This window comes from Sturnira hondurensis, unplaced genomic scaffold (genome assembly GCF_014824575.4).
Source record: "Sturnira hondurensis isolate 20B ecotype Veracruz unplaced genomic scaffold, ASM1482457v3 Scaffold0010476, whole genome shotgun sequence".
Taxonomy (NCBI): Eukaryota; Metazoa; Chordata; class Mammalia; order Chiroptera; family Phyllostomidae; genus Sturnira; species Sturnira hondurensis.
Window position 1 is genome coordinate 288,780 of NW_028083107.1, and position 23,149 is coordinate 311,928.

General features: G+C 38.4%; 1 protein-coding gene across 2 annotated transcripts in view; it reads left to right on the forward strand.

Moving 5' to 3' along the window:
- The window catches only part of GABRA3 (gamma-aminobutyric acid type A receptor subunit alpha3), a 386,743-nt gene that overhangs the window by 211,713 nt on the left and 151,881 nt on the right, over window positions 1-23,149 (forward strand). For both annotated transcript variants that reach the window (XM_037059217.1, XM_037059218.1), the window contains one exon: window positions 21,600-21,820. In XM_037059217.1, coding sequence (XP_036915112.1) covers window positions 21,600-21,820 — 221 coding nt within the window. The remainder of the gene's footprint in view (window positions 1-21,599; window positions 21,821-23,149) is intronic.

The window sequence follows — 23,149 nt, forward strand, 5'->3', positions numbered from 1 at the left end:
TAAACATGGAAGAGCAATAAAATACTAATAAAATAAAATGGTAAGAGTAATGAAAAATAATACACATAAACAATAAAATGACAGCTCTATGGGATAGCAAAATGACATTTATTTCAGTTTCTCAGTTTTGGAGGTTAGCCTAGTGCTCCCACTTTGGATCTGTCTCTGGATCCTTAGTAACTGCACATCTTTATGTCTCACTTGGATGAAGAAAAAAAAGGAAAAACTAGGGAAAGAAATGAAGAAAATAAGCCTCCTGCAGACTTTAATCCCATTCAGGGAGTTCTGCTGGTCTTCCTGGATGTCAGAGGAAGAAGGAGGACTGGGCTTCACTTTTCTTCCTTCCTATGGTTTTGAGAGGATGCGGACCATGTCTGGGCCTCAATATTCAAAGTTTTCCAGCCTCCTCCCAGGTTCTCTGTGAGCTGCCAGGCTCCACTGAGCCACTCAACACCTGTGCATGAACAAGTCAAACCCTCGGAGTGAGTCAGTTGCTGCTCAAGAGTTCCTTACAAACCAGCTGCCCTCCATTTTAAACAAGCGCCGAGCTTTTCACACAAACCACCTTTCCAACCAGTCTGGAGACTAGCCAAGTCAGTTTGACATGGCCCAACTCCTCCCTTCTCCAGGTGTTGCCCAGCACCCCAATTTCTCTGGTGTTGGTGTCCACAGTCCCAGTGAATGTATACCACATCTGTGTGTCTCCCTCTTCATCTCTGTTTCCCCTATCGACTTACAGCATCCAGGTCCCTCCTGGTGCTGGGCTGCCCTCCCTGCTCTGGTAGGGGAGGGAGCTGGTGATCTAACTCTCCTCCACATATCTTGTGGCAGGCGCCACCTGGGGGCCACAGCAGCTTAGGTCCCTGCGCTGGTCCTAGGGACCTTACCATCCCAGTGCAATCTCCTCAACATCTGTTTTTCAATGTCCTCTACAATTTTTGGCCTCTAAACTTCATATAAGCTGGGACTTCACTGTTTGTTCACTCTGTTCCTCAGAAAATCAGCTAGGTGTTCCAGCTAGGCACAGGGAGAACTGGCCTCTGCTCCCACTTACCTCATGCCATCTTCTTATTTATTTTTAGATAGATGGGAAGGGAGGGAGAAAAAGAGGAAGAGAAACATCAATGTTTGGTTGCCTCTCACATGCCCCCTACAGGGGACTTGGCCTGCAACCCAGACATGTACCCTGACTGGGAATTGAACTGGCCGTTGGTTCCTAGACCAGCACTCAATCCACTGAGCCACACCAGCCAGGGATCATGTTTTTAAAGTATATAAAATGCATCATACCTTGTGTATCATTTTACAACTCATTTTCCCACTGTGTATTGAAAGCTATTTTTGATATATTTAACTCTAATTCATTTATCTTAAAACTGTTATAGACCAACACAATATGTGAATATTTCTTCAAACATGCATTCAGTTATTGTTTCAATGTACATTTAAGCTGCTTCCAGTGTATACATAGCATATGGCTACATTATTTATTTACCCTTGGAATATATGAATTTTGTTTTATAATTTTCATGTATTCTTTTTCCCATGTTTATACTTTTGTCCTGCCTTCTATAGAATTGAAACACCTTCTTTATTCCCATTTGTTTTTCTCCACTGTGTTGTAAGTTTAATTCTATTTTTAGTATATTATTTAATGGTTACTTTAAATGTTAACATACATACTTGGCCTCTAATACTTCCTCTCTCATCCCAAATAATAGAAAAATACATTAACCCACATATTACTATTCCCCCCTTCTATTTGGTTTAGTCTAGTTATTTGTTCCACCTTGTTATTATAGCTCTTATTCTCATTTATAGAGAGCCATTATTTGTTTATTTCACCTTTAAGTGTGTCAACACTTGTGCTCATCCTTTCTTCTTGCATCTTCCTGCTGGTTTCATTTTCAATCACATGAAGAACTTTGCTAGTTTTTTTCCTAGGAATTGCTAACTAACTCATTTAAAATATTTATAGAATACCTACTATATGCCAGATAGAATTTTAGGTGCTAGGGATATAGCAGCACACAGAACAAAGTCTCTGCTCTCATGGAGCTTCCAGGCTAGTGGAATGAAAGAAAAATGGTAAGCAAATAACAATATATTTTGTCATATCTGAGAGAATAGTACATAAAGAAAAATAATGCATGGTAATGGGAAGAGGGGGTTACTATTTATAATAGGATAATCAGAGAATGCTTCTCTAATATGGAGAGATTTTTAAAAATTTTATTTATTTAACCTATGCACCCCGACGTTCATAGCAGCACAATTTACAATAGCCAAGAGTTGGAAGCAACCTAAATGCCCATCGGTCGATGACTGGATCAAAAAACTATGGTACATTTACACAATGGAATTCTATGCTGCAGAAAGGAAGAAGGAGCTCCTACCCTTTGCAACATCATGGATGGAGCTGGAAAGCATTATGCTGAGCGAAATAAGCCAGACAGTGAAAGACAAATACCATATGATATCACCTTTAACAGGAATGTAAACAACAAAACAAACAAGCAAGCAAAATGTAACCAAAGACAGTGAAATACAGAACGTGCTGACAGGGTCCAGAGGGTAGAGGGGAGAGAAGCACAGAGTAAAAGGGGATGGACTCACATGAATAAGTATGAAAGACACATGGACAATAACTAAGAGGGGGGGCGGAGATGGGAGGGGGGTGGGGAGCACTGGGGGGGTGCAGGGCTGGGAATACAAGAAAGAAAACTGTACTTGAACAAAAGTTAAATAAATTTAAAATAAATAAGTAAATAAATAAATAAATAAATAAATAAATAAATAAAATTTATTTATTTATCTTTAGAGGGGAAGGGAAGGAGAGAGGGAGAGAAATATCAATGTATGGTTGCCTCTCATATGTCCCCTGCTGGGAACTGGCCTGAAACCCAGGCATGTGCCCTGACTGGGAATCAAACTGCGATTGTGTGGTTCGCAGGCCCACACTCAATCCACTGAGCTACACCAGCCAGGGCTAATATGCAGACTTTTGAATGAGACATCAATGGTGTGAGTTACCCAGCTATGAGAAAATATAATGTTGCATAAAAAATATCTTTATTTGACCTCATATTAAGTGGTAATCTAGTTGGCTATAGAATTCTTTTGGATCCTATTGTTGTTTTCAAGAAGTCTGCTATTAACCAAAGTCTTATTTCTTTGTAAGTAATATGCATTTTCTATTTTGCTTTGTTAAAGATCTTTGGTATTCTTCAAATTCACAGTGTTAGTTTGGATGTAATTATTACAATGAGCTCACAACTCATTATTGAATTTCAGTAGGTTCTTAAAGATAAGGTTGCATATCTTTCAACAAGTCTGAGAAGCTATGATCCATTAGTACTTGTTTTGAGAGCTTTTTTTTAATTTAATCTTTATTGTATTTTTTTGTTACCATCTAATCCCCTTATACACCCTCCCCCAGCAACCACCACACTGTTGTCAATGTCTGAGTCCTTTTTTTCTTTTTGTTTGATCCCTCCACTCCCTAACCACACCTACTAGCTATCCTTCTCTCTATCTATGAGTCTGTCTCTGTTTTGCTTACTAGTTTAGTTTGTTCATTATATTCCAGATATGAGTGAAATCATATGGTATTTATTTGTCTTTCTCTGACTGACTTATATCACTTAGCATAATGTTCTCTAGGTCTACCCATACTGTTGCAAAGGGTAAAGCTTTCTTTTTTTCTTTTTCTTTTTGAAGGCCAAGTAGCATCCGTTGTGTAAATATGTCATAGTTTTATACACTCATCTGTTGATGGATGCTTATTTTGTTACTTCCTCATTTTCTTACTAACTTCAGAATTTTATTAGTTTATGCTGAAACTTTACCTTTCCTACTCCATGATACATACTCTTTCATGTTTTTAAAAATATTTTTTTCTGTCTGAAATGTACACTGAGCAATTCATCTTCACATGTCCTTTTCAGTTCATTAATCTGTCTTCAGTGATATCTAATCTTCTATGTAATATTAATTTATTTTCAGTGACTATTTTTCTTTCACAGAGGTCTACTTAAAATAGATCCTTAAAAGAAAATTGCTTTTTCTTGCCCTTAGGCCATAATCTCTAGATCTTTTCTCATGTTCTCAATTTCTCCTTTGATGTCTTTAACATCTTTATAATTCCTTTATTATATGTTTGATTATTCTGTTATGCCAGGGGTGTCAAACTCATTCACCAGGGGCCACATCAGCCTCACAGTTGCCTTCAAAGGGCTGAAATAATTTTAGGACTTTATAAATGTAACTACTCCTTAACTGTTAAGTAGTTGAAATTACATTCAGCCCTTTGAAAGCAACTGCGAGGCTGATGTGGCCCCCGTGAAAATGAGTTTGACACCCCTGTGTTATGTTAAGTTTTTGGAGGGTCTAATTCAGCTATATGTTATATCAGCTGACTTTCTCATGACCATGTTCTTGGGCATTTTGTTGTTGTAGATTGTGAGCTTGTTTTCAGCAAGCATTTGTTTGTGGTCATGTTCCTTCAGCATGTTTTTTATTTCTTTCTTATTGTTGTCCAAGTACAGTTGTCTCCATTTTCACCCCACCTCACTCTCCACCCCACCCAGTCCTGCTTCCCACCCTCATACCTGCCCCCTTTGGCTTTGTCCATGTGTCCTTTATACAGGTCCTTGATGGAACTTCCCCTGTTAGCCCCATTATCCTCTACTCCCCTCCAATCTGGTTACTATCAGTTCGTTTTTATTTCAATATCTCTGGTTATATTTTGTTTGCTTGTTTGTTTTGTTGATTAAGTTCCACTTACAGGTTAGATAATGTATTATTTGTCTTTCACCACTTGGCTTATTTCAGTTAGTATAATGATCTCTAGTTCCATCCATTCTCCAGCATGTTTTTGTGTTTGCTTTTGTAAGTGAATCTATAGGTATCCTCAGCTTTAGACCAATTTATGTTAATTTCTCAGTTTATAAGCCCTAATTCAGGCAGATAGTGTACATTTCTATTAATTCCATATAAGAGTAGATCTGAGGTTGTTAAATCTCAGTAGAAAAACTACCCCTAAAATGCACTTCATTGGGAATTCATGTTTGGATACACAAGTTTCCTTATAAAATTTTTATGTTGTGGACTAATTTTGTCTACTTCATTTTATCTAATTAACCCTTTTGCTGAGGTTGAGTTCTTCAGAATTTTGGTTTTATGTGGGAGTCTAGTTCCAGCATTTTATCTGGCATTGTCCTGCTTTACATCTGTTGTTCTGGTATAATTATTAATAAAGCCTCTCTCACTCAAGTGTTCCAGTTAGACAATAAAGAATACAATAACCTAATCAATTGTTAGGCAGGAATGTGACAGTTATGCTAGAGGAAGAGAAACGCCTGATTGGGTAATCTGTAGAGGGAAGAATGGTAAAAGAAGAGCTGAGATTATTTCATGTAGCATGATATTCTCAAGGTCCATTCCTGCTGTTGCAAATGGCAGTATTTTATCTTTTTTTAAAGTACATTTTACTGATTATGCTATTACAGTTGTCCTGTTTTTCTCCCCTTTATTCACCACCATATACCCCCCATTCTACCAGGAACCTCCCTTTGTTCATGTCTGTGGGTCAAACATACGTGTTCTTTGGCTTCTCTATTTCCTGTACTATTGTAAAGTTCCCCCTGTCTATTTTGTACCTACCATTTAAGCTTCTTATTCCCTCTACCTTTCCTGCATTCTGCCTCCTCCACCTTCCCGCCGAAAACCCTCCATGTGATTTCCATTTCTGTGATTCTGTTCCAATTCTAGTTGTTTGCTTAGTTTATTTTTTATTCTTTTTTCTTTTTTAATTTAATTGTTGCTCAAGTACAGTTTTCTGTCTTACTCCCAGCCCAGCCCACCCCCTCCCAGTGCTCACTACCTCCCTCCCACTTCTACCCCTCTTAGTTTTTGAATTTAATTATTGTTCAACTACAGTTTTCTATCTTTTACTCCCATCCCAGCCCACACCCCCAGTGCTCCCCACCTTCCTCCCATTCCCCTCCTTAGTTTTTGTCCATGTGTCCCTTACCCTAGTTCCTGTAAACCCTTCCCCTTTTCCCCTGAATTTCCCTCCCCGCTCCACTCTGGTCATTGTCAGCCTTTTCTCCATTTGAATGTCTTTGGTTACATTATGCTTGCTTGTTTGTTTTGTTGTTTAGTTTCTGTTAAAGGTGAGATCATATAGTATTTGTCTTTCACTGCCTGGCTTATTTCACTCACCATAATGCTTTCCAGTTCCATCCATGCTGTTGCAAAGGGTAGGAGCTCTTTCTTTCTTTCTGCTGCATAGAATACCATTGTGTATATGTACCATAGATTTAGGACCCATTCATTTACTGATGGGCACATAGGTTTCTTCCACCTCTTGGCTATTGTAAATTGTGCTGCTGTGAACATTGGTGTGCATAGGTTCTTTTGGATTGTGTTTCAGGGTTCTTGGGATATAATCATAGCAGTGCAATTGCTGGGTCAAAATGCAGCTCCATTTTTACTTTTCTTAGAAAATTCCATACAGTTTTCCATAGTAGTTGTACTAGTCTGCAATCTCACCAACAGTGAACTAGGGTCCCCTTTTTCTCAAAACCTCTCCAACACTAGTTGTTTATTGCTTTGTTTATCATGGCCATTCTGACCCATGTAAAGTGGTATCTCACTGTGGTATTAATTTACATCTCTCTGATAGCTAGTGATATTGGGCATCTTTTCATGTGCCTCTGAATCTTTTGTATGTCCTCCTTGGAGAAATGCCTGTTCAAGTCCTTTACTCACTTTTTAATTGGGTTGCTTGTCTTCTTAGTGTGGAGTCATGTAAGTTCTTTATATATATTAGAGATTGAACCCTTGTCTGAGGTATTATTGGCAAATATGATTTTCCATACAGTTGGTTCTCTTTTTATTTATTTTTACTTATATTTATTTATTTTTAATTTATTGTTCAAGAACAGTTTTTGGTCTTTTATTCCCATCCCAGCTCACCCCCCTCAGTGCTCCCCTCCTCACTCCCACTTCCATCCCCCTTAGTTTTTGTTCATATGTCCTTTATACTAGTTCCTGTAAATCCTTCCCCTTTCCCCCTGAAATTCTTTACCCTCTTGCCTCTGGACCCTATCACCCTGCTCTCTATTTCAGGGACTTTGGTTATATTTTGCTTGTTTGTTTGTTTTGTTGTTTAGGTTCCTGTTAAAGGTGAGATTATGTGGTATTTATCTTTCGCCACCTGGCTTATTTCACTCAGCATAATGCTTTCCAGTTCCGTCCATACTGTTGCAAAGGGTAGGAGCTCTTTCTTCCTTTCTGCTGCATAGAATTCCATTGTGTAAATGTACCAGGTTTTTGATGCATTCATTTATTGATGGGCACCTAGGTTACTTCCAACTCTTGGCTATTGTAAATTGTGCTGCTATGAACATTGGGGTGCATAGGTTCTTTTGGATTGATGTTTCAGGGTTCCTAGGATATAATCCTAGCAGTACAACTGCTGGGTCAAAAGGCAGATCCATTTTTACTTTCCTTAGAAAATTCCATACTGTTTTCCATAGTGCTTGTTCCACTCTGCAATCCCACCAACAGTGAACTGGGGTCCCTTTTTCCCCAAAACCTCTCTAAAACTTGTTTGTTGCTTTGTTTATGATGGCCATTCTGACTTGTGTAAAGTGGTATCTTGTTGTGGTTTTAATTTGCATCTCTCTGATAGCTAGCAATATTGAGCATCTTTTCATGTGTCTCTCGATCCTCTGTATATCCTCCTTAGAGAAGTGTGTGTTCAAGTCCTCTGCCCACTTTTTAATTGGGTTGCTTTTGTTCTTAGAGTGGAGTCGAGTAAATTCTTTGTATATTTTGGAGACTAAACCCTTGTCTGAGGTATCATTGGAAAATATGTTTTCCCATACAGTTGGTTGTCTTTTTATTTTAATACTGTTTTCTTTAGCCATGCAGAGTCTTTTTATTTAGATGAGATCCCATTTGTTTATTCTTTCCTTCATGTCCTTTGCTCTAGGGGACATATCAGTAAAAATGTTGCTGTATGAAATATCTGAGATTTCCCTGGCAATGTTCTCCTCTAAGACTTTAATGGTGTCATAGCTTATATTTAAGTCTTTTATCCACTTTGAATTTGTTTTTGTGCATGGTGTAAGTTGGTGCTTGACTTTCATTTTTTTTCACATAGCTGTCCAATTCTCCCTACACCATTTGTTAAAGAGGCTATTTTTAGTCCATTTTATGTTGCTGCCCCCTTGTCAAATATTAATTGCCAATAGAGACTTGGGTTTATTTCTGGGCTCTCTCTTCTGTACCATTGGTTTATGCGCTGGTTTTAATGCCAGTACTAGGCTGTTTTGATTACAGTGGTTCCATATAAATTTTTGAAGTGTTTGTTCTATGTCTGAGAAATATGCCATTGGTACTTTAATAGGTATTGCATTGAATCTGTAAATTGCTTTGGGTAGTATGTACATTTTGATGTTAATTCTTCCAATCCATGAACACGGTATATGTTTCCATTTGTTTGTGTCTTCCTTGATTTCTTTCTTCAGTGTTGTGTAGTTTTCTGCATACAGGTCTTTTACCTCCTTGGTTAGATTTATTTCCAGATATTTTATTTCTGTTTTTGCTATATTGAATGGGATTTTTATCTTGAATTTTGCTTTTTCTGTTTCATTCATGCTATACAAAACCTTCTTTGATTTCTGGATATTGACTTTGTATCCCGCTGTTTTGCCAAGTTCATTTATTAGGTTGAGCATTTTTTGGGTAGAGTCTATAGGATTTTCCATGTACACTATCATGTCATCTGCAAACAATGACATTTTGGTTTCCTCCTTTCCGATTTGGATGCCTTTTATTTCCTTTTCTTGTCTGATTTCTGTGGCTAAAATTTCCAATTCTGTATTGAATAGAAGTGATGAAATTTGACAAGCTTGTCTTTTTCATGATCTTAGTGGAAATGCATTTAGTTTTTGCCCATTGAGTATGATGTTGGCTGTAGGTCTCTGATATGTATGGCCTTTATTATGCTGAGGAATGCTCCCTCTATTCCCAATTTGCTGAGTGTTTTTATCATAAATGGGTGTTGTACCTTGTGGGGGTGACTTTCCCAAGTCCCCCCTGTGTGCCACAGATGAGAGGAAACATCACAGAGACATGATGTGATCTGCTTGGGGAAGAGAAGTGGCCAGTTTCCCAGAGGAAAAAGGCCTTGAGCAGTGGCCAGTTTCTCAGGGGAAGGCTAAAAAGGCATTTAGCCCCTTCCTCCAAGGACTTTTATTGGGTTATAATACACAAGAATATGGGGTGGCAAGGATCAAACAGTAGAGAGCATTTCAAAGAAATCTGAGGGCTAAGTGTGAGTCAGTGTCTGTCATGAAAGGGGGTTGCAGGACTTTGGGGAGACATATTCATTTCCTCTCAGACCTTTATTGTATGAATGAAAGCACTCTTAGAAGAACAGATTTCACAGGCTTATCAGGAAGTCTGTGATGCCAGATTTTTCCCAGGACACACTCTAGCAAGGCAGCAATTGTATAATCTCAGCCCTGATACTTCTCTACACATCTTTTAAAAAGTGGACATTTTCTCATACAACTACAGTACCATTAACACATCTTACAAAAGTAACAATAATGCTTTTGTTTTATCCATTACCGAGTTCATAATCAAACATCCTCAGTTGTCTTAAAACATGATGTACATCAAGATCCAAAAAAGCTCTGTGTATTTGGTTGTTATGTCTCTTAAGGTCCTTTCAACAGTACTTTATCTTTGATTTGTTAGAAAAGTCAGATTATATGGGGGCAGCTTTCCTCACAAGTCCCTCCAGCAGCCACGGATGAGAGCACGCATGACTGAGACATGATGTGGTCTGCTTAAGGAGTAGAAGTGACCATTTTTCCAGAGGGAAAAAGGCCGTGAGCAGCGGCCAGTTTCTCAGGGGAAAAAGGCATTGAGCTCACTCCTCTAGGGGCTTTTATTGGGTTGTAATACACAGGAATACAGGGTGGCAAGGAACAAACAGTAGATAACATTTCAAAGAAATCTGAGGGCTTGGTATGAGTCAGAGTCTGTCAGGAACAGAATTTTAGGGTTTCCTGCTCCAAACCTTAACATATGAATGAAAGCATTCTTAGCAGAGTAGTTTCACAGGTTTTTCAGGAAGTCTTGTGATGCCAGATTTTTCCCCAGGACATGCTCTAGCAAGGCAAGGAGCTGCACCCCTCCCCAACAGGTATTCAGGCTTAAGGGGATTAGAGCCAAGAAGCGCTTCTCCCAGAGGACATGGGGACTCAGGCTATGTCAAAGCCAGGGGGTAAGAGTCCATTGCTTCCTTTTTGTTGCAGCCCTCCCCCCACCCCCGAGTCCTTCCATGATGGCCTCCCATGTGATCAAGTCTGGCTTAGGTTGCCCCCCGCTGTGAGGGATCTTACCCCTCATTGACTTCCAACTAAGCTATGGGGGCAGGGAGAGGAAATTGAGGCAGTGTTTGCTATCAGAGACAAGCTTTGTCTCCCGAGGCACACATTCCAAAGGTCGTCCCTCGCCCTTACCCACAGGGCATTGAGTTACAATTCCTAGACCAGGCAGAGCAGTCCACAACATTACCTTATCAAAAGCTTTTTCTGCATGATTACATATGATCATGTAATTTTTGTCTTTGCTTCTGTTTATGTGATGTATTACATTTACTGATTTTGGAATGCTGAACCATCCTTGCATCCCTGGGATTAATCCCACTTGGTCATGGTGCACGATGTTTTTAATGTATTGAAGAGTACAATTTGCCAATATTTTATTGAGTATTTTAGCGTCTATGTTCATCAGCAATATTGGCCTGAAGTTTTCTTTCTTTTTTGTGTCTTTTTCTGATTTTGGGAGTAGGATGATGCTGGCTTCATAAAAAGAGTTTGGGAGTGTTCCATCATTTTGGATTTTTTTGGAATAGTCTGTGAAGAATAGGGGTTAGCTCTTCCTCAAAAGATTTGTAGAATTATCCTGTGGTACCACCTGGTCCAGGGCTTTTGTGTGTTGGGAGTTTCTTGGTTACTACTTCAATTTCATCTGCTGTTATTGGTCTGTTCAGGCTTTCTGCTTCTTCTTCATTGAGTTTTGGAAGATGATATTTTTCTAGAAATTTGTCCATTTCACCTAGGTTTTCAAATTTCCTGGCATACAGTTATTCATAGTAATTTCTTACAGTCCTTTGTATTTCTGTGGTGTCAGCTGTAATCTCTCCTTTTTCATTTCTGATTGTGTTTATTTTGGTCCTCTCTCTTCTTTTCTTTTTTTCATATATATTTTATGGATTATACCATTAAAGCTGTTGTAATTGCCCACTTCATTCCCCTCCACCCTGCACACCCCCTCTCCCACCATTCCCCCCTTTTAGGTTATGTCCATGTGTCTCAAGTTCTTTAGATTGTATATTTCCCCTACTATTCTTGCCCTCCCCCATCTATATTCTACCTACTGTCTATCTATGCTACTTATTTTCTGTACCTTATCCCCCTTTCTCCTCCTCCCACTCCCCTGTTGCTAACTCCCCATGTGATCTCCATTTCTATATTTCAGCTTGATCTAGCTGTCCTCTTAGTTTGCTTTTGTTGTAGGTGTGGTTGTTAATAACTGTGAGTTTGCTGTCCTTTCACTGTTCATTTTATTATCTACTTTTTTCTAGATAAGTCCCTTCAACATTTCATATAATAAGGGCTTGGCGATGATGAACTCCTTCAACTTGACCTTATCTGAGAAGCATTTTATCTCCCCTTCCATTTTAATGAAAGCTTTGCTGGATAGAGCAATCTTGGATGTAAGTCTTTGGATTTCATGACTTGGAATACTTCTCTCCAGCCCCTTCTTTCCTGTAAGGTCTCTTTTGAGAAATCCGCTGACAGTCTGATGGGAACTCCTTTGTAGGTGACTGTCCCCTTATCTCTTGCTGCTTGTAGAATTCTCTCCTTCATTTTAATCTTGGCTAATGTAATTATGATGTGCCTTGCTGTGTTCCTTCTTGGGTCCAACTTCTTTGGGACTCTCTGAGCTTCCTGGACTTCCTGGAAGTCTATTTCCTTTGCCAGACTGGGGAAGTTCTCCTTTATTATTTGTTCAAATAAGTTTTCCACTTGTGGCTGTTCCTCTTCCCCTTCTGGCACCCCTATAATTCGGATGTTGGAGTGTTTAAAGATGTCCTGGGGGTTCCTAAGCCTCTTCTCATTTCTTTGAATTCTTGTTTCTTCATATTTTTCTGTTTGGCTATTTTTTCTTCCTTCTGATCCACTCCCTTGATTTGAGTCCCAGTCTCCTTTCCATCACTGTTGGTTTCCTGTGCATCTCCCTTCATTTCAATTAGTTTAGCCTTCATTTGTTCCTCTAATTTGTGACTAAAGTCAACCAATTCTGTGAGCATCCTGATCACCAGTGTTTTGAACTCTGAATCTGATAGGTTGGCTATTTCTTGGTCACTTAGTGTTATCGGGTCCAGGGCTTTAAGTTCTTCTTGAGCCATGCTTTGGTTTATTAACACCTGTTATGTACGAGGAGAGGAGCCCTAGGTGTTCACCAGGGCAGGGCAACTCAGTTGCTGGGTTGTGATGCTGTATGTGGGGGTAGGGTCAGAGAGGGGCAATGGTGGTCCCCTTTGCTGCCTCCCACTGCTGGGGCCTGCATGGCCCATCTCACTGCTCTCTCCTTCACTGGTTTATCTACATGAGCGAATTTTTGACTGTGGTCAGCCTGCGGCCTTACGCCCTCACCGGGTCTGCCTGTTGGTACCCCACACCTGGGGTCCGCCCACAGCTGCCCAGGTGCCCGGGTTGGGAGATCTTTACTGCCCGACCCAGCTCCGCTTCTGGCTCCTCCCCTCTTACCAGTCGGTTGAAAGGTGCGTTGTCCTTGGACTTCCCTATAGTTCATTTCTGTGTTTTGGCTGCATTTTTGTTACTGAAAATTTGTTGACTTTAAACTTGGTTGTGAGAGGAGGCACAGTGATTCTACCTATGCCTCCAGCTTGGCAGAAGTCTCCTCTCTCTTCTTTTCTTGATGAGCCTGCTTAAAGAGTTGCCGATTTAGTTTATCATTTCAAAAAACCAGCTCCTGGATTCATTGATCCTTAGAATTGTGCTTTTAGTCTCTATGTCATTTAATTCTGCTCTGATCTTGGTTATTTTTTTTTCCTTTTACTTATTCTGGGATCTTTGTTGCTGTTCCTCAAGTTCTTGTAGGTGTAGGGTTAGGTTGTTGGTTTGAAATGTTTCTATCTTTTTTAGGTAGGCCTGTATTGCTATTAACTTCTGTCTCAGGACTGCTTTCTCTGTGTCCCATAGGTTTTGGGTTGTTGTGAGTTCATTTTTATGTGTTTCCAGAAACTTTTTGATTTCTTCCCTAATGTCATGCTTGACCCATTCATTGCTTAGTAGCATGGTATTCAATATCCATGATTTTGAGGGTTTGGGGTTTTTCCTTGCAGTTGGTCTCTAGTTTCAGTCCCTTGTGGTTAAAGAAAATGGTTGATATGATTTCAATTTTGTTGAATCTGTTGAGGCTCGTTTTGTGTCCTATCATGTGGTTTATCTTTGAAAATGTTCCATGCACATTTGAGAAGAATGTGTATTTAGCTTTTTTGAGATGAAGGGTTCTATATATATCAGTTAAGTCCATTTCATCTAGGGCGTTGTTCAATGCCATGATATCTTTGTTGATACTTTGTTTGGGAGATCTGTCTGTTTTTGACAGTGGGGTGTTGCTGTCAATATCTTTCTCGAAGTTCTCTAGGATTTTCTTTACATATTTGGGTGCTCCTATGTTGGGAGCATATATATTTACAATGTTTCTGTGTTTTTGGTGGATTCTTTTCTTGAGTATTATGAAGGGATCCTCTGGGTCTCTCTTTATGGCCTTTTTTTGAAGTCTTCTTTGTTTGATATGAATATTGCTACCCTGGCTTTCTTTTTCCTGTCCATTTGCTTGGAAAGTTTGTTTTCATTTCTTCATTTTTAGTCTGTGTAGGTCTTTTGTACTGAGATGGATCTCTTGTAGGCAGCATATGTGTGGGTCATGCTTTCTTATCCATTCAGCTATTCTATGTCTTTTCATTGGAGCATTTAATCCATTTAAGTTTAACATTATTATTGATAGGTACTTATTCATTGCCACTTTTGTACCTGTGTTCCTCTCTGTCTCTCTTTCCCTTCCTTTCCTTAAAGCAGTCCTTTAACATCTCTTGCAGGGCTGGTTTGGTTGGGGTGTATTCTTTTAGACTTCTATTGCCTTGGAAGCTCTTTACTTGGCCTGCTATCTTGATTGAGAGCCTTGCTGGGTAAAGTAGCCTTGGTTGTAGGCCTATGGTTCTCATTATTTGGAATATTTCTGGGCAATCTCTTTTTGCTTGGAGCGTTTCCATTGAAAAGTCAGCAGCTAACCTTATTGGAGCTCCCTTGTGTGTTACTTTCTTTTTGTCCCTTGCTGCCTTTAAGATTCTCTCTTTGGAGATTAAACCTTTGTCTGAGGTATCATTGGCAAATATGTTTTCCCATACAGTTGGTTGTCTTTTTATTTTAATGCTGTTTTCTTTAGCTGTGCAGCTTTTTATTTTGATGACATCCCATTTGTTTATTCTTCCCTTTATAGTCCTTGCTCTAGGGGACATATCGGTAAAAATGTTGCTGTCTGAAATATCTTAGACTTTCCTGCCAATGTTCTCCTCTAGGACTTTAATGGTGTCATGGCTTATATTTAAGTCTTTTATCCACCTTGAATTTATTTTGGTGTATGATGTAAGTTGGTGCTCCAAAATATACAAAGAACTCACACGACTTCACTCTAAGAAGACAACTAACCCAATTAAAAATGGGGAAAGGACTTGAACAGACACTTCTGCAAGGAGGACATACAGAGGATCAAGAGACACATGAAAAGATGCTCAATATCCCTAGCTGTCAGAGAGATGCAAATTAAAACCACAATGAGATACCACTTTACACCAGTCAGAATGGCTATCATAAACAAAGCAATAAACAACAAATGTTGGAGAGGGTGTGGGGAAAAGGGGACTCTGGTCCACTGTTGGTGGGATTGCACACTGGTACAACCATTATGGAAGACAGTATGGAATTTTCTCAGAAAACTAAAATTGGACTTGCCTTTTGACCCAGCAATTCCACTGCTGGGATTGTATCCTAAGAACCCTAAAACACCAGTCCCAAAGAACCTATGCACCCCAATGTTCATAGCAGCACAATTTACAATAGCCAAGAGTTGGAAGCAACCTAGGTGCCCGTCAGTAAATGAATGGATCAAAAAACTATGGTACATATACACAATGGAATTTTATGCTGCAGAAAGAAAGAAGGAGCTCCTACCTTTTGCAACAACATGGATGGAACTGGAAAGCATTATGCTGAGTGGAATAAGCCAGGTATTGAAGGACAGATACCATATGATCTCACCTCTAACAGGAAGCTAAACAACAAAACAAACAAGCAAGCAAAATATAACCAAAGACACTGAAATAGAGAACAGGCTGACAGTGACCAGAGGGGAGAGGGGAGGGAATTTCAGGGGAAATAGGGGAGGGATTTAGAAGAACCTATATAAAGGATACATGGACAACAACTGAGAAAGGTGGAAATGGGAGGGAGGGGGGAGGATGGGGGTGGGAAGGGATGGGAGTAATAGACAGAAAACTACTTGAAAAATAATTAAATAAAAATATTGGGAAAAAAAAGATTCTCTGTTTGTCTTGGAATTTTGCCATTTTAATGATGATGTGTGTTGAAGTGGGCCTCTTTTGGTTCCTCTTGATTGGGATTCTCTGTGTTTTCTGGATTTGTTTGACTTTTTCTCTCATCACATTAGGGAAGTTTTCCATTATTATTTTTTCAAATGGGTTTTCTATCCCTTGCTCTTTTTCTTCTCCTGGTACCCCTATTATTGAGATATTATTAGGTTTCATATTGTCTTTCATTTGTCTTAATCCCTCTTCATTCTTTCTGAACCTCTTTTTTTTCCTTGCTGTTTCATGGAGTTTTTTCCTTCTTTGTCCTCCAACTCACTGATCCGATCTTCTGCTTCACCAATCCTACTTTTGATTCCTTCCACTGTGTTCTTCAGTTCAGAAATTGTATTCCTCATTTCCTCTTGGCTTTTGCTGATAGTTTCACTTTCCTCTTTCATGTTGATATAGTTTGCAGTGAGTTCATTGTAGCTCCTCTGTAGTTTCTGGTAGGTCATTGTGAGCTCTTTGACCTTTCTAAGAACCAGTGCTTTGAAATCAGTATCTGATAGCTGACTTGCCTCTGTTTCATCTAACATTCTTTCTGAGGCTTCCTTGTTTACTTTCATTTGGGGATTGTTTCTTTGTCTTCCCATTGTTTGTGAGACTGTTCTTGTTAGGTTCAATTTCTTAGATTTAGTTTTTCTGGTTTCTTGGGTTTATGTTGTGAACTACTGTGGTGTAATACCTGTGAGATTCCGTGGTGGAGTTTCCTTGATCGCCCAAGCTCACTGGTCTTGGGCTGTTCTTTAAGTTGACTCTGTGTTTGTCTTTTGGTTTTGGTTATTTTTGGGTCTTTCTTTTGTGGTTTCTTCCGACCAGCTGGTTATATGATGGTCCCTCTGTCCACCACCTGTTTTAATTTGTTGTGCTGGTGAGGACAGGTTGTGTTGAAGCTAGTTCTTCACCGCGTACAAGGTTTTGAGGATTCTCTTTTGCTCATGGGTTTGCACTGGGTTGTCTCCACTGTTTAGTTATATTTCCAGATATGTCTTGGATTGAGGTTTGTGTGGTTTCCATTTCCTCCTTCATTTTCTTCTGTTGTTATCTGTTGGTGGTTCCTTTGTTATTGGGTTTTCTCTTCCAGTGGATATCCTGGTGTTTACTACTTTCACCAACTTTTTTTTGTGATCAGTTGGAGGGGAAGGCAAAATGGTTTATGACAGCAGAAGAGTATTGTCTGTTATTTACTGTAGTAGCTAGTAGAGAAGAGGTGGGAGATCTTTAGGCTATGTATAATGTTAACCGTAATCTTTGACCCAACTAGCCTCTTTTTAGAAAGAATGGAAAGAAGATAAGACTCTTTTTCTGGAGGGACGCCTTGTGAGTTGGATCTAGAAAGCAGTGAGGTTGTGGGAGGTCAGATTCTGAAGTAAGGTGAGAGTAAAGGATAGTAAATAGGTGTAATGTGTTAGGTAATAGACTTTACCACTATAGTAGAATTCAGGAAACTGAAGTGGGCTAAGATCCAGAGGGGTGTTGTGAAGTATTTAAAATTGTATGGAACAGCTATTATTTACAATAATATTATAGCAACAGTCATATGACAGAGTGTATGTGATCTGGATAACATGAATTGGCTGTACAGAACTTTGAGTAGAGTGCTAGAGGGATGCCTGTGACCTGAAAGGTATGTGGGGAAAACAAAAATGTCAGGAGAAGAGAAGAAGAAGGGAGAAGTTTGGAAAGAAGGGAAGGAGGAATAAAACAAGAAAGAAGAAAAGAGAGAGAAAAGGTATTTGAAGATTAAACAATAATAAGATGTAAAAAAATAAAGACTACTTAAACAAACAAAAACCTCTTGTTTGTTTCAAGCTGGCCAGACCCGTTTATCTGGTGTCGCTGGCTGCAACAGGCTGAGGGGCGATTGTTGTAGTCTTTCTTTCTTCCCGATGTGTACTCAGCCAGTCTCGCAAGCACTCTCCCAAGAGGTAGTTTGGCTGTTTGCTTTGGTCCTCTGTAGATCCGCCAGGTTTTTCTCCCATGTGTAGGGGAAAGTGGAATGTGCTCCATCCTACTCTGTCACCATCTTTCTCCCTGTTCTTCTTCTTTTTTTTTTAGATTCAGTTCTTGGTATCTGTGAGTTTGTTGTCATTTTACTGTTCATAGTTTTAAATACGTTCTTTTTTAAAAATTTTAAATTTTTATTTATATTTATAGAGAGAGGAAGGGAAGGAGAGAAACATCAATGTGTGGTTACCTCTTGTGTGCCCCCAAGTCGAGACTTGGCCTGCAACCAAGCCATGTTCCCAGAGTGGGAATAAAACCAGTGACACTTTGTTCACATCCCACGCTCAATCCACTGAGCTATGCCCACCAGGGCTTACTGTTCATATTTTTGATCATCTTATTTTTCTTAGATAAGTCCCTTTTACATTTCATATAATAAGGGCTTGGTGATGATGAACTCCTTTAACTTTACCTTATATGGGAAGCATTTTATCTGCCCTTTCATCCTAATTAACAGCTTTTCTGAATAGTGTAATCTTGGATGTTTGTTTTTGCTTTTCATGACTTCCCATACTTCTTTCTGGCCCCTTCTTGTCTGTATGGTTTCTTTTGATAAATCAGCTGATAGTCTTATCGGAACTCTTTTGTAGATAACCATCTCCTTTACTCTTGCTGGTTTTAAGATGCTCTCCTTATCTTTAATCTTGGGTCATATAATTATAATGTGCCTTGTTGTGTGCTTCTTTGGGCCCAACTTTTTTGGGGCTCTCTGAGAGACCTAGATTTCCTGGAAGTTTGTTTCCTTTGCCAGATTGGGAACGATTTCCTTCATTGTTTTTTCAAATAAGTTTTCAATTTTTTGTTCTTCCTTTTCTCCTTATGGCACCCCTATAATTTGGATGTTGAAATGTTTATAATTGACCTGGAAGTTCCTAAGCCTCTCCTCATTTTTTGAATTCTTGTTTCTTCATTCTGTTCCAGTTGAATGTTTATTTCTTTCTTGTGCTCAAAATCATTGATTTCAGTTTCTGTTTTCTTTTGTAAGTGTTGGTTCCCTATTTATTTTTTTATTCCACTTTTCACAGGCTTCACTTTTTCCTTTATTTTGTGATCATACTTAACCATTTCTGTGAGCATCCTCATTACCAGTGTTTTGAACTCTGCATCTGATAGGTTGGATATCTCTTCATCACTTACTTCTTTTTTCTGGAGTTTTCATATGTTCTTTCATTTGAATAATATTTCTTTGCTTCAGCACACTTGTTATATAGTAAGGGGTGGAGTCTTAGGTATTTTCCATGGCGGAGCAACCCACATCACTGTGTTGTGGCAAAGTATGAATGCATGTTTCTTCTTTAATTCCTTGGTTGTCAGATTTCATACACTTCAATTTGCTGGCAGTTCTAGATGTTTTTTGTTTTTAAATTTGTTGTCCTTCTTTTGGTTGTGTGAGGAGGCAATGTGTATGTGCTTATGCCTCCATCTTGGCTGGAAGTCTCATCTTTTCTTATGGCTGAGTAGTATTCCATTGAGTTGGAGGCACACAATGCAATATATAGGTCATGTATCAGAGAAATGAACACTTGAAACCTATATAATTTATAATATAATAAATTATATTATATAAAATTATATTATAATCATATTAAATAAAATTATAATATATAATTTTATTAACCAATATTACCCCCAAAGAAATATAATTTAAAATAAAATTTTTTAAAAAGAAGAAGAAAGGAAGGCAAAAACCAGTTTACAAAGTGCTTTCTGGGTAAGGGGAAGATATTGGAATTTATTCTATATATATTGGAAGGCCATCAATGGATTTGAAGTCAAAGGTTTTTTTTTTAATTTAATTTATTTATCTTTAGAGGGGAAGGAAGGAGAGAGGGAGAGAAACATCAATGTATGGTTGCCTCTCAAGTGTCCCCTGCCCTGAACTGGCGCGCAATCCAGGCATGTGTGCTGACTGGGAATTAAACCACGATCCTTTGGTTTGCAGGCCCACACTCAATCCACTGAGCTATGCCAGCCAGGTCTGAAGCCAAAGAATCTTAAGCAGCTTATGGATGTTTCTCTATTTTACCTGGCTTCCTATAGGTGTCCCCCTTGCCCTATGTACCATATTTTGCTCTGTATACTGTGTACCCATACTTTTGATCCAAACTTTCAGGGAAAAACTCATTTTAATATTTTAATTCAATTTTTCACTTACTTATATTTAGGAACAAAACTGATTTTCATATTCCAGAGCATTATTTTCCATACAGATATCATTATTGCTTTCTGGAGTTATACTTTCAGTGCATAAGCATAAATAAAAGAATTAAAACATTTATATAAATACAGAACTAGTACCACCCATATATAATGTGCATCCTTATTTTTCCCTCAACAATTTTGGCAAAATTTTGCATTATACATTCCAAAATATGTAGTTTAGTGGTCAGTCAAGGATTGGGGCAGATTTTGTAGTCATATTTTGAGACTCACCCTATGAGCGTTGTTTTTTTTTTTTTTTTTTTTTTTGCTTCCAGGGCCTTCCCCCAGAATTTTCAGCTCTTTGGCCAGCCTTGAGCTACATCCTCTTAGATATATATTTTCACTTTTTTTAATTGTTGTTCAAGTACAGTTGTCTTCATTTTCTCTCCACACTAGCCATCCCCATGTCCCACCCTCAACCCTACCCCCTTTTATATCCCTTTGGATATGAAGGCAATAAGTTTTCTGATTTCTGCCAAACTCACAATCACCAAGCACAGTAATTTTATATGTGATTTGGTGGAAGACTCCTCTATTGTTTCTGCCTGCACTTTTAAAACATGAAGTCTTCCTCGTGTATGTATAATGTAGTTATTAGCTAGGATTTGGGACAGAGTATGCAGTCAGATTTGGAGTACCATCCCTACTGTGGCTTTCTTGCTTCTAGGACTCCCATACCTAAATTTCCAGATTATCTGCCACATTGAGCCAGCAAGGCAGTGTTATCATAGCATATGAGTTATAGGTTTGGAGGACTAAATTCAGGAAAGAAAAGCCACAATTATAATTTTAATCTGTTGCTGTTACCATCTTTCAAGGGTAAATTTTCCTCAAGTTTTTGTCTGCTTTCAGTCACTTTCCATTGCTTTCAAATAGTCTCCCTCTATATTTCTTTCTATTAATCTATATATTTTTCAAAGTTTATAATTAATAGGCATAAGAAGTCATATGTATACAATTTAGTTTGCTGTTATCAAAACCTGGATCATTTATTATTATTTTAATTTTCATTGATATTAACAGCAATTTTGAAAATTTTCACATTTTTTAGACATTTTATCCATTTTGTAAATTTTCTCTTCATCTCATTTATCCATTTTTCTTTGTGTGCTTTTATCTTATTTATTTGTAAGAATTCCTTGTTTTTTGAAAATATTAATTCATTAAACATTCTAATTTTGAGGCTCAAATAAAATGTGTTTTAAAATTTAAGGTTTTGAATTCATTATGATTGTTTTATTGGCTTTTCATGTTCATGTAGGGTCATTTAGTAGAATGGACAAGGTAAGGAATTTGTGTTCACTAGAAATTCTGCTGGGCAGAGAAGAGAGCTCTTGTATTTTTATAAGACAGTGTCTTATGGTTAGCTTTTATGATGTGCAGAGCAGTGTTTGTAGTGACTTGTCTAAGCAAAATGTTGCCAAATATATTACCTTTGTACTTACTGATGTCCATTTTTTAATCACAATAATTTGTTATACTCACCCACAACTATTATTAAAAGGCTGCTGCATCTATTCACCAGAGAAAATATTGCAATTTAATTAACATCTGCTAAGGACACTGTGGGTCCATAGTAGAACTCTATTCAAACATTGTTCTTTCTCTATTTTGTCCCTAGGAATACACCATTGATGTATTTTTTCGACAGACATGGCATGATGAAAGATTGAAATTTGATGGACCCATGAAGATCCTTCCACTGAACAATCTTCTGGCTAGTAAGATCTGGACCCCTGACACTTTCTTTCACAATGGCAAGAAATCGGTGGCCCATAACATGACCACGCCTAACAAGTTGCTCAGACTGGTGGACAATGGAACCCTCCTCTACACAATGAGGTTAGAAAGTGGTACTTCTATTTAAAGTATACTTGGGTGTAGGATGGGTTGAAAACAGCATGTTTTAAGCTATCCACAGAAAATTCTTTTAAGTTTAAAGATTATAAATGTACATATAGGTTTGTGCTTCCTAACATAATTTTCAGGTATACACACTCACAGACATATATATTATAGACACACATATAAATTGAGAGTTGGCCATATGAATATTCTCATAAACACAGATATATATTCAAGAAGTGTGTGCCTACTCCAAGACACATATGGACTAACACACAAGCATATACATATACAAGAGCACTTAAATACACAGACTGACAGCCAATATACAGAGCTATCAACACCATGACAAAATAAGGTTGGTTTTTATTTTATTTTTTATTTAATTGTTGTTCAAGTACAGTTTTCTGTCTTATACTCCCATCCCAGGCTACCCCCCGACTGCTCCCCAATTCCCTTCCATTTCCACCACCTTAGTTGTTGTCCATGTGTCCTTTAACTAGTTCCTATAAATCCTTCCCCTTTCCCCCTGAAATTCACCTCCCTCCCCTGTGGTCATTGTCTGCATGTTCTGTATTTCAGTGTCTTTGGTTATATTTTGCTTGCTTGTTTGTTTTGTTGTTTAGCTTCCTGTTAAAGGTGAGATCATATGGTATTTGTCTTTCAACACATGGCTTATTTCACTTGGCATATTGCTTTCCAGTTCCATACATTCTGTTGCAAAGGGTAGGAGCTCCTTCTTTCTTTCTGCTGCATAGAATTCCATTATGTATATGTACCATAGTTTTTTGATCCCTTCATTTACTGATGGGCACCTAGGTTGCTTCCAACAGCTGGCTATTGTAAATTGTGCTGCTATGAATATTGGGGTGCATAAGTTCTTTTGGTCTTTTAGGGTTCCTTGGATGTAATCCTAGCAGTGGAATTGCTGTGTCAAAAGGCAGGTCCATTTTTAGTGTTGCGAGAAAATTCCATTTTGTTTTCCATAGTGGTTGTACCAGTTTGCAATCCCACCAAAAATGTATAAGGGTCCCATTTTCTCCACAACCTCTCCAACTCTTGTACTTTGTTGGTTTGTTTATGATGGCCATTCTGACTGATGTAAAGTGGTATCTCATTGTGGTTTTAATTTGCATTTCTGTGATAGCTAGCAATACTGAGCATCTCTTTTCATGTGTTTCTGGATCTTCTGTATGTCCTCCTTGAAAAAATATCTGTTCAAGTACTTTGCCCAATTTTTAATTGGGTTGCTTGTCTTCTTTGAGTGGAGTCATGTAAGTTCGTTGTATATTTTGGAGATTAAACCTTCGTCTGATATATCATTGA